At 37.1% G+C, this 11,805-nt stretch overlaps 2 protein-coding genes across 2 annotated transcripts; both read right to left on the reverse strand.

Moving 5' to 3' along the window:
• Positions 1–462: 462 nt before the first annotated feature.
• On the reverse strand, positions 463–6,119 carry LOC128180974 (uncharacterized). Its single transcript, XM_052849190.1, has 2 exons — positions 5,077–6,119; positions 463–2,884 (listed from the first exon to the last, which is right to left on the reverse strand). Exons 1-2 carry the CDS (start codon positions 5,891–5,893, stop codon positions 1,842–1,844), a joined length of 1,860 nt encoding a protein of 619 aa, XP_052705150.1. The 5' UTR covers positions 5,894–6,119; the 3' UTR covers positions 463–1,841.
• Positions 6,120–7,620: 1,501 nt separating this feature from the next.
• On the reverse strand, positions 7,621–11,468 carry LOC128180976 (uncharacterized). The gene is made up of 12 exons (XM_052849193.1): positions 11,381–11,468; positions 10,029–10,094; positions 9,819–9,929; positions 9,625–9,720; positions 9,428–9,511; positions 9,191–9,280; positions 9,018–9,083; positions 8,844–8,902; positions 8,580–8,733; positions 8,077–8,181; positions 7,915–7,980; positions 7,621–7,768 (listed from the first exon to the last, which is right to left on the reverse strand). Exons 1-12 carry the CDS (start codon positions 11,396–11,398, stop codon positions 7,697–7,699), a joined length of 987 nt encoding a protein of 328 aa, XP_052705153.1. The 5' UTR covers positions 11,399–11,468; the 3' UTR covers positions 7,621–7,696.
• Between the last annotated feature and the right edge of the window lie 337 nt (positions 11,469–11,805).

The following is an 11,805-nucleotide window of genomic DNA, read 5'->3' on the forward strand; positions in this document are numbered from 1 at the left end:
ATTTTGGGATAAAAGTGATTATTTCGTATGTCGCTAGTAACACGAGATTCAATTGGCTCATGAGCATCGGTTGTACATGGGAACAGATTTATTTCGTTGACATAGGAAATAAATTCGTTATCCAGGTCCAGTTAGAGGTGTACGAGGATTTAATTTACCTGGATGGTATTCAATACACCCTTCTGCCTGCGGCCTCAGGATGTATGAAATACAAACCGGGGTAAAATCCCCGAACACCCTTGATTAGGCATGGATAACTAATATTACACAATCTACCAGAAAACAAGATACACAGATTTCATAAAAATAATAATTTACGGGTGTACATTTAATTTTTAATTTGCACCTTTATTTTTAAAGGGTTGTATGTGAGGAAACAAACGTGTAGCGGTCTTAAAGTTGTAAATTTGCAACTCTGAATTTCACGATGCAAACCACTGTCAATATATATACCAGTATTTATTTCTCAAGAATAAAAAGATATAGTTTAAGAAAGAAACATTTTATATAGAAAACATCTACAAATCTACAAATAATATATATACAAGCTTATCAACACATACTGGAGTAAAAACTGGCTCAGTCACTCACTTAAGAAAGAAGAACCTGCTGGGTTGAAGCATCCACGTGGTAGAAGCTACCCGATGTGTGTGACATCGCCACAACGATAGTTGTTGAACCCTGCAGGGCATGTGACAAAGGTTGGAAGATCTACGAGGTAGAACTTCGTCAGTACGAGAATACTGAGACGGACTGAATTGTACAAGCAATTAAAATGATACAAGTAATTATATTGCAATTAGCAAATGAATACTTAATGGGGAAAAATATGAAATATTAGGGCAAATAAATTGACTGAGCCGGCTCTTTTTGGCATTACCATGGCAAAGTAAGATAAAGGTGAGAGGCGGGGATGGTGGTGGATAGCTGGTGCTGTAGCTGTCCAAGAACCATCCGAGATAAGAAGTCACGTGACTGGACCGATGGCTAGGGGGCATTTATCCCGGCCATCTGCCCATTACATAAGTAATCAATTCGTAGTGCTTGATAGCAGATACAGTTGCAATATTTTAGACATGATAATTACGTACAAAGCTGTAGTAAAATATAAAGGTTGATAATGGATGAATATGAATTAACACTATTCTTAAGAAATAAACCACGCTTAAACAAACTTAAGCTTCAATTTATTTCTCAAGAATAAAAAGATATAGTTTAAGAAAGAAACATTTTATATAGAAAACATCTACAAATCTACAAATAATATATATACAAGCTTATCAACACATACTGGAGTAAAAACTGGCTCAGTCACTCACTTAAGAAAGAAGAACCTGCTGGGTTGAAGCATCCACGTGGTAGAAGCTACCCGATGTGTGTGACATCGCCACAACGATAGTTGTTGAACCCTGCAGGGCATGTGACAAAGGTTGGAAGATCTACGAGGTAGAACTTCGTCAGTACGAGAATACTGAGACGGACTGAATTGTACAAGCAATTAAAATGATACAAGTAATTATATTGCAATTAGCAAATGAATACTTAATGGGGAAAAATATGAAATATTAGGGCCAAAACTCAGGAATGAAGCATGAGTGACTGAGTACCCCATAAAGTGTGAAATTATGCCATGGTAATACAGGTTAACACATGAATTACGCACATATTGTAAAGTTAAATGAAACGATGAAGAATAATAAGAGACATGGTTATGTGTACATGTAAACAACATATGCATAGAATCTATTTACATGGATGTGAGTCTTAGCAGTAGAATAAAGAAATAAATGAAACTTCGCAAAGGGTTTCGGAATTAAGTTCAAGTTTGCATGTTAACGAAGTCACTGCGAATGAAGCATGGATAGCTGGGCGTGTTGAATCGTAGAATCGGCTGTTCTGATGTATCTTAAGTACGAGTCTGAAGACCAACGACCCATTGATTTGATGAGGTGGTCTTCGATGCGTGCCTTGGCTGCGGACGTGGCAGCACCTATACGGAAGGAGTGACCGGTAATACCACTTTCTGAATGTCCCGCACAATGTAGGAGCTGTTTGAGCATTTCAAGGAATCGAGATCTGGTCAGAGCATTACCGTTTTCCATGATGAACAATGGGTCGTTAGATTTGCAAGCAAAGGTTGAATTCCTCATGGATAAATATGTTGACAATTGTTGAATTGGACACACTGTACTTTTGGTACGGAATAATTTGATGTCGATTCCTTTACGAAATGGATCGGTTTTCGATTGTTTCAAGGTAAGAACTGCATGGTTATCATGCATAGCGAGATCACTGAAACACAGGTTGCATTCGGGGTCAAATGATGATTTACAGGTGAACTCCGCACATCTGAGGAATCCAAAAAACGCCACTACGCACACTGTAGACATCAGAATATCGGAATAATGTGTAAAAATTCCTTGTTGAAGTGATTTTACCATATCGTGTAAAATTTCGGTGGTGATGGGTTTTCTGCTTGGTCGATGAGGCTTTTGTTGTCGTTTAATTCCCTTGAGAAGCATTTGCAATCTAGGTAATTTGTCTTCAAGGGTGAAAGGGTTAGGAATACCTTGTATTAAGTGGTAGTAACGAATTCCACACAGGTATAACTTTATGGTGTGATAAGACAAGTTCAAAGAATCGAGGCAGTAGGTCGCAAAATGCATGAGAGTATCTTCAGTGGCAACTAGAGAATAATTGTTCATTTGAGTGAACTTGGTGTATGTCTGGTGTCCTGAATGGTAGACACTTTGAGTTGAAGATGAAACTGAGCTTGACATTAGTGCACTTATCCTACTGGAAGTTTCCAAAGAACTTTCTCCATGGGAGGGCAGGGCTGAGATTGGCTGTCTGCAGTGGGAGCTAGGCATCTGAATTTGGCCATCTGAAAACGAGACAAAGCATCAGCTATGAGATTAGTTTTTCCGGGAAGATGTTTTGAATAGATGCAAAAATTGAATTTAGCAGAACACCAGGTCAATTGTCTCATTAACTTCATAATAGAAAGTGATTTTGAGCGTCCTTTGTGTATGATTTTTACTGTGGCTTCGTTGTCACAATAAAACAAAATGCGTTTAGATGTCCAAAGGTGACCCCATAGGAGTGAAGCGATCACAATGGGATACAATTCTCTGAAGGCCATGGAAATTTCTTTATCTTCTTCCTTTGGTAAATCTTCTGGCCATTTGTCGCAGAACCACTGTCCTTGAAAGAAACCACCAAATCCAACTGTTGATGATGCGTCTGTGTATAGTTGCATGCTGTCGGCGGGTGTCCTTTCAATGTCGTAGAAGAAGGAAACTCCATTCCATTGTTCTAAGAATAACTTCCACATAAGAATGTCCTCTCGACATTCAGCGTTAAGATGAACATGGTGATGTAATTCGCGGACTGATGATGCAAGGCTCAGTAAGTAGGAAACGAAAGATCTTCCTGGTATTATAACACGTGACGCAAAGTTAAGGTGCCCTAGGAGTTGCAATAGCTCGCGTTTGGTACAACTTTTCTTATTGCTGAAGGATTCGAGCATTTCCCATATTCTAAGTATTTTGTCCATAGGTAGACGTGCTTGCATCTGATGTGAATCCAGGATAATTCCAAGGTATTCCATGACGGTGTCTGGACCCATGGTTTTGTTTTTTGCAAGGGGAACGTTGAGCTTATTGAATGACATGGTAAGAACAGCCATTGTACGGTCTGCCGGGAAATCTGGACGGTCTATAGTGAGAAAGTCGTCGAGTAGATGAAGAATACACTCTATTCCATAGTTATTTTCAGCGATCCAACAAATTGCTTGAGAGAACTGATCAAAAATTTTTGGGCTGGAACGGCACCCAAAAGCCAGTCTAGTATAGAAATAGTATTGATTTCTCCATTTAACACAAAACAGGTGGTACTGAGATGGTAGAATAGGAATGAGTTTGAAGGCGTCGGATATGTCCGTTTTGCACATCAATGCATCCTTTCCAAATTTCTTTATACATTTGATGGCATCATCAATGCTGACGTAGGATAATGAGCATTCGTCCTTATCTATTAAGTCATTGATGCTTGGGTGCGCGTCATTGTTGTGTGGAGCTGAGAGGTCTACGATGAGTCTTTTTTTTTTTGAGTATTTCCTTTCGGCTATTCCCAGAGGGGAAACTCTATACTGTTGGAAAGGGGCTGTCTGGTATGGACCGGAGAGGAAGCCTTTTTTGATTTCGGAAGAAAGAAGTTCATCAACTGCTGATTTGTTCTGTTGGGCAGATAATAAGTTCTTGCATTCTTGAATTTTGAGATTTAACTTTTTGACTTTTGTATCAAAACCGAATGTGAATCCGTCCAAGATATAGGAGACAAATTCTGAGTTTTCATGGTTTTTAAGTTCGAGTTTTAACTGTTGAAAGTTTATAAGAGATTGAGACACCTTTAGATCATATAGTCACTTATCTTCTTTTTGGGTGCTGGAGGGCTGAGTTGAGTTTTTGGGTTTGGTTTTGTTTGATTGGGTGCATGTGACGGCTGAGTGGTCTTTGCCTTTGCATAGGGTACAAACGTGTTGATAGGGACAGTTGCTACGGTTGCAGCGTCTTGAAGAATTAAAATTGTTGCAGATCTCTTGACCATTGAATGAAGTTCTTTTTCTGCCATGCCGATCTGTATTATTGAATGGAGTGACTTCGGACTTCTGAAATGAGGGGCAGAACTTCGTATCATGGGACACTTCAGAACATATGCTGCAGGATCGAGCTCTGGATGCAATGAGTTGTATAAGGTCCCTGTCTCTTGCTGACCAGTCAACCTTGATCTTGTGGATAGCGAGGGCACTTGCACTCTTCAGAGAGAAGAGCTTATGATATTCGTAAAATCTATCGCCGTACACGTTAAATATGTCTATTATGTTTGCCTCGTACATGTCTAATTCTTCTCGTCGGTTCGGAAAGGCATGGCTCATGACCCTTTTGTATTTGCCGAAAGATGTCAGAAATTCAGAAATGGTTAAATTTCGTTTGAGTCTGTAGTCATCTTTTTCTTTCTCAGATGGCCGAACTTCGAAATAAGGAATGAGAAGAGAGGCGAGGTTGACATCCTTACCTTCGACTATGTTTTTCCTTAACGAAGGGGAAATGAGGTCCATTTGGGGTAGATCTTCGGGATTTGTTCCGAATTTCCTCGAAGTAGAAGGTGAGCAAGTCGTCTCTGTCGATTGGTAATAATTCTGAAGGCTGTATTGGGCGGTTGGATTGGATTCCTTCGCTGATACCATAGTTGCTAAACTGCTGACCATCGTTTGAAGACTTTGAACAGTATTCATCAGAGATTGTACAACGATGGGAGATTCGGATCCGGTTGTGTTTAGACAGGTCGTACTTGGTGAAGTCGCACGGGTCGGAGCGTCGCTGCTAGTCGCAAGGTTATTGGAATTGATGCTTTCAGACGAAATAACACTGTTTGAGGGCACGTTCTCTGTATCTTGAACAGAAGTTTGTTGATTTAACGAACTGGAACTGGAATCAGCGTTGGAATCGATAATGTTATCAGCGTAAAGTTTACGAAGTACCGAGAGGGGAAAACTCGGGGAGGCGTTGATGTTAGCTTCCGTGAGTTTTTCTCGCAGAGTCGATGCCGGCCAATTAAGATAATTACTCATATCCAGAGCATTACCCGTTGTTTTTTGTCTCTTCGTTGAACGTTTTGGTGCCATCGTCACAAGATTCACTACACAAGAAATTGTTCGATCTCCGGAACACAGAATGTAAATTTTACACAAAATGTTCACGTCTTCTTGAATATAATTATTCAGAGAATTAGTTTCCAAACATAAAAATCGTCGATGGGTTGTCAAATAGATTAAATCCGCAAGATTGTAAGGAATTGATAATAGCTGGTGCTGTAGCTGTCCAAGAACCATCCGAGATAAGAAGTCACGTGACTGGACCGATGGCTAGGGGGCATTTATCCCGGCCATCTGCCCATTACATAAGTAATCAATTCGTAGTGCTTGATAGCAGATACAGTTGCAATATTTTAGACATGATAATTACGTACAAAGCTGTAGTAAAATATAAAGGTTGATAATGGATGAATATGAATTAACACTATTCTTAAGAAATAAACCACGCTTAAACAAACTTAAGCTTCAAATTATATTCTCTCTAGTCTTGCAAAGAGAGTCAGGAAGATACATCCTTGTAAATCCGAATATGCAATCGTGTAGGTGTGTAAGCCTGAGCCTGGGCAAACGGAACTACTTTGGCACATTTTTTTAAACATGTAATTTAGCGACAAACCTAAAGTTTTAAGCATTACAGATTTTTCGGACAAGATAGTAAAAAACACAGAGTTTTGTTTTACAGTATAGGTGCTGACACAAATAAAATATACCTTAACTTTTGTAGACCTTTAGCTTTTAACTAGGTTCCCCTTTTTGAAAATCAACATCGACATTGATGACTGATGAAACATCCACACGAGTGAAAGATTCTCAAATTGCATGCATCATAGATTAATTTATTTTTTAGATATCTTAAACAGGACGGAATCTTTGAATTATTTAAACAATAAAATGTTTTCTTTGGTGATTCATTCGAAAATACACAACCCGCGTTAGCAAGTTACGTAATTTTTTCTACCTTCCTCACCCGCATGAACCATTTAAGAAAAGCAATATATTGTTTATATTAATGTCTTTCTTGTAGTTAATCAATAAATTGATCAAGTAAATAAATTCACTAAATTACTGTTAATGTACACAAGTACGTTAGCTAAAAGAAACAGCCAAATCGTCTCCTGTGAGACTTTGAGACTGACATCATCATGATTATTTCGTGCAGTCCGTGATTTTTCTTAGGCCGCTGTAGGTTTCGACCAATCGAAAAAGAGGGCGCGTTAATTTTTAGTTCTGTCTGTTTCTTGTCAGTTTCAGCCGCTGTAGAGTTCGACCATGCAATCGATAAAACACTGTCTGTAGATTTCAGTGTAGTTGTTTCTATAATAACATTAAATCTTTTGTAAATGTTTTAGGAATGCACTATATCCTATGTTTTATTGATTATGAATTTTGGAGCGCTGCTACCTAAAACCTTATAAGAATTGATTTTAAGTATTGTAAAGAAATAGAATAAAACTGGCTTTGAAAGAGTTGTCCATGTTCAGTTATCAAAGTTCATTGACGAAGTATAAGCACCACATATCGAACTATACAATGGTAGGCCTATTGCTTTCTACGAATTCACAATTTTTAATTGTCAACGACCATAAGTCCATGGCTTATTATAGCCAAGGACTATTGACAATTACAAATTGTTAATTATTAAAAGACAGTCTGTTGGGAAAATTAAGATACATTTGTACCAATTCATATTGTCTTATTGAGCTATTCTTTCTGCTAAGATAACCATTTACAAACTTCTTCAAATAATGCATTTACTTCAAAAGATAACGATAGCTCATTGTAACACATCATACAGCAATAAAAAATATTAAAGAAATAAATAATTTATTTTATGTAAAAAATATACCATGAGCTCTTCATATTTGTTTTTGTTGTGGACTCTATACCAAAATATTTTTTAAATCAACAGTTACATACAATGCACATATTTTTACGATTTTACGAGTTTAGTTTCCCGGCCTCTGAGATCATATACAATGAAAAAGTTGATTGAACACAGTAGTCTATGACTATGCAAATGATTTTCCTCGTCGTCAGTCTTCATTTTCTCCCAAAAACTCTTCTGACTTGGGATAGGAATCCTTTGCTTTTCGTTTCCTTTTCTTGTTTGACCTGTCAGAGAAATTATAAAAATGATTTCCAACTCATATGGTGTACCATTACAGAAAGTAATATAAATCATTTGATTTTTCTCTACACCCTCGAAAATAAAAAAGAAATAAAAAAAAAAACCAAAAATCAAATCACTTTATGCTTACTTTCTTTGGACTGGAGGTGGCGCCACAACAAAATAGTCGAACAAACCAAGATGTTCGATGTTCACTCTGCCAATAGAGATTAAAAAGGATATTAAATATGTTTCTTACAAAATGGAATTAATCCATGCATAAATCAAAATGTTCTTCACGTTTTTATGTTACCTTCTGCTGATCTCTAGAGCATAGATCAAATTCCTCACTTCCTTGCAATTGATCACTCAAATCTACAGTTTCAGTATCCTGAGTTTGTACGATACCCGCTTTTTCCTAAAATAAAAGGTAAACCCCAAATAAAAAAAACCAACCCAGATACATGTACCACAGGCACGTAGCATCGGGGGGGGGGGGGGGGGGCAGGGGGGGGGGGCCTGCCCCCCCCACTTTTTTTCGCAGCAACAATTTTTTTTAAATTTACATATAAAAAATTGAATTATCATTGAGTTGCCCCCCCCCCCCACCCGGATAAGGATTTTGAAGATTTTGGAAAACTTAAAATTTCCCCTTCTTTTTTTTTTCTTTTTTTTTTTTGCTTGTCAACAATTTTTTGATGAGTCTGCCCCCCCCCCACTTTCAAAAACGATGCTACGTGCCTGTACCATTATTCTTTTCTAAATACAGTCGAGTTCGACAAAAAAAACCAACATGTATAGAAGACTGAGGCACACCTGCGAGTCCCCGGGAGTCTCTTGTTCTATGGATTGCATCAGTCCAGAGTAAGTGTTTAGTGTCAGCCATTCATAGGATAGTGGTGCCAGTCCTCGGGCTGGTGGCCTCGGTAAACGGCGATATTCATAAACCTCCCGCATGAAGTCTTTGTCCCTGTAACGAACAGAAGCGTGTGTGATTATTCACATCCCTTGAAGAATTATAAAAATTGAACTACAATTTTTTTTCTTTTTTCTAAAATTTCGAAGAAAATATCAACTTACCACAAGGCTGCGCTGAATTTTCCCAACATTGTCGAAATACTCTCTTCAGCTGTTGGTATCTGGTCATTTTTTTTAAGAAGAAGAAAGAAATGAAGTTGCGATATGAATATAGATTTAAGATATTTACTTAAATTTGCATGCTTTTAATGTTTAAAGTCTACAATGGAATAGTACCTCTATAGGTCGGTAAGTACGAGTTGATTGGGTTTCAGGGGGGTTTAATGGAAACATCTCCCGGTCCTAGAAGAACACAAAAATTCCACTTGATGATAAAATCACACAGAGTATCTCTCAGAGAGAGAGAGAGAGAGAGAGAGAGAGAGAGAGAGAGAGAGAGAGAGACTTACAACGGGATCAGTAAAGAAGTCCTCTATCTGTTTTTGTCTTGCCGCTCGGGCCTCCAAGTCTAATTCCTTTCTTGGGTTACCATTACTGACCTAATTAATTACAACAGTCAGTTGAATTCTATGTGATAATTTTCCAAATGATATTTTCAGTTTAAATGTTGAATTCACTAAGTAAATTTGAGTTTCACGTTTTGAAAAAAAAGACATTTAAGAGAATCCTATAGTAAGAATACAAACCTCTTCTACAGTTGTCGATCCATTCTGGATTAAAGAGAAGTCCTCGCTCGGTTTCTGATGCTGGTTATTGTTCCTGTCAGATTTCTGTACAAAGGCAATTATTGTATCATGACAACTGGTATGTTATAATTTATAGTTAGAACGAAAATCGAATGTAAAGATGAAAAAGAAATACAGAAAGTTTAAATTTCGCTCACATTTTGAACATCCTTGAAATCGGCGAGTTTAAAGCTGTTTCTTGCAATCATATGACTGTAACTTCCTGTCGCTATCACCCCATCACTATTTGATTTCTGAAAGCATATATCATATAAATCAAGTTGAATAATCAATTAATGAACAGAAAGTAACCATGTCGCATTTTCTAGTGAATTAGGAAAAGTAAAACAACCTTAACTATGTAGTCTCCAGCATCGTTTGATGTGGCCCAGTTGAGAGCAACTGGATCTCTGTAGCTGAGTCGTAATGTACATCTTCCAGTTCTGGTATTTAAGATTCCGATCTATAAATAAAAAAAAACAAGAAAGCTTTAAATTATTACGTACCTTGTTTTATCGAATTCTGCACCAAAGCAAAGTTAGGTTTTATAGTGTTTCGTTACCTTTCTGACAAAGAGGGATACTAGCTCATCTTCTCGACTTAATGTTCCATCAATAGGAACAAATGCCTGAAAATTCAAATATAAAATTTAATGTTCACTGTTTCGATCTTCTAGATACCAAACTTTATATATAGAAATACTCAGCTTAATGTATGATTACTGTTCAACAGAGATGTGGAAAAAGAAAAACTAAAATGCATCATGACTTATGTGACCAGATAGCTATGTTGTGACCTTGATGAATCAAATTATGTTAGTTTCACTTTATGCACGTCAGCGTGTTTTCTGTGACCTCTAGATCTATTTTAATTATGTTGAATCCAACTCATTAAGAGCGACATATATACTGTAACAATACCGTAAAAGACTTAATAGCCTGCATTATTATCAAAGTCCTTGCTTCATTTTAATTGTTTATTATTCTCTTGTACATGCTATACTGTTATCAATACTTTTGTCGATGTAGGAAACAAAAATGTGAATTGAAGGAATTCGCTCACTTGCCCCTCACTTGCGATCAGTTAATGACAAGAGCCAAACAGTATTGTCCCTCTTCGCCAATTATATAGACATAAACCGATATTTATTGATGATTTAAAATACAATTACAACGCACATATTATAGCGGTGCTGGTTACCGTTAGAACTGTATTGAATAAAGTACCTGAAATCATTTATTAAGTATTTGTCAATAAGTCCTGTTAGGAAGATCCCTTATAAGGAGAAGACGGAAAAGGAGTCGTATTTTAAGGATTAATTATGGTGCCGTGACCAGGATCAGCAAAGATCCAGGAAAAGGAAGACGCTAAAAACTCATAAGAAAGTGAGAAAGAACTACAAACTTTAAAGGAAAAGAAATCTTATTTTAAATTGTTTTCGAATAAAGTAAGCAACTCAAATAAGCAAATGAAAATAGCAAAAGAAAACATATTTAATTTAAAAAAAGAACTAAAAAAGAATAGATCAGTAATTTAAATAAAACAATTCGGGAATGGATGGTTAAAGCATAAGTCAAGAAAAGCATGAAAATTAATCCCAGCAAGGCGAACATATCTTGAACACCGAGAGTTTCATCGCCAAGTCTCTAATCAAGGTGACGAAGCAGATTTCTTACGTTAGATAGGTTAAGGCTATGACAGCCGCTCTTTTTGGTGTCCCTGGCTATCATTTGTGAAAATTATTTTTGAGGACCGGGGACACAGAGAAAAAAAATTGACAACCAACAAATCTTAACTGCTGTGTGTGCCAGCCAAATATAGTGGATCAGATATTCCTAAGTTTTGATCGTTCTTTTCTTTTTTGCTTTTGAATTCAATATATTCAAACAATATCTAAGCATAATCCTAATTTACCTTGCTTGAGGTTTCCATCGTGTGGTATTCTTATAAAAATGATTTGCCTATCGACGCTTTTGATCTCCGCCAAACTTTTCTGCTTTATGCACGCCTTGATTATGACGTCATAAAAGAACTACGACACAATGATACACGAATAAAAGAGAAATGTTTTACGTTGGATACGCAGAAGCCGAAAAGCATCATGCGCGGCGAAATACAAATTATGATTACAGACAAAGTTTCTTGCTTGGATGTGAAAGCGCTTTAAATTATAACATTTAAAAAAAACCCACCATGCACCCTTGCGGAGTGGGTGGTTTTCTTGTTTTGGTTTTTTGTGCTTTTGTTTTTGTTTTTGTGCTTTTTTCAGATCAGTTCACTTAAATTTGCTTGAAGATTGAAATTCTTTTATAAAAAAATGTCGGTTGACCAAACATGGA

The sequence above is a fragment of the Crassostrea angulata genome, chromosome 4 (assembly GCF_025612915.1).
Source record: "Crassostrea angulata isolate pt1a10 chromosome 4, ASM2561291v2, whole genome shotgun sequence".
Lineage (NCBI taxonomy): Eukaryota > Metazoa > Mollusca > Bivalvia > Ostreida > Ostreidae > Magallana > Magallana angulata.

Coding starts and splice junctions, on each gene's coding strand:
- LOC128180976 (XM_052849193.1), bottom strand. Junction 9,721..9,818: donor CTGGAGACTACATAGTTAAG/GTTGTTTTACTT, acceptor ATATGCTTTCAG/AAATCAAATAGTGATGGGGT. Junction 7,769..7,914: donor CCACCTCCAGTCCAAAGAAA/GTAAGCATAAAG, acceptor TTTCTCTGACAG/GTCAAACAAGAAAAGGAAAC.
- LOC128180974 (XM_052849190.1), bottom strand. CDS start 5,893: ATGGTTCTTGGACAGCTACAGCACCAGCTATTATCAATTCCTTACAAT. Junction 2,885..5,076: donor AAGGAAAAACATAGTCGAAG/GTAAGGATGTCA, acceptor TCTCGTTTTCAG/ATGGCCAAATTCAGATGCCT.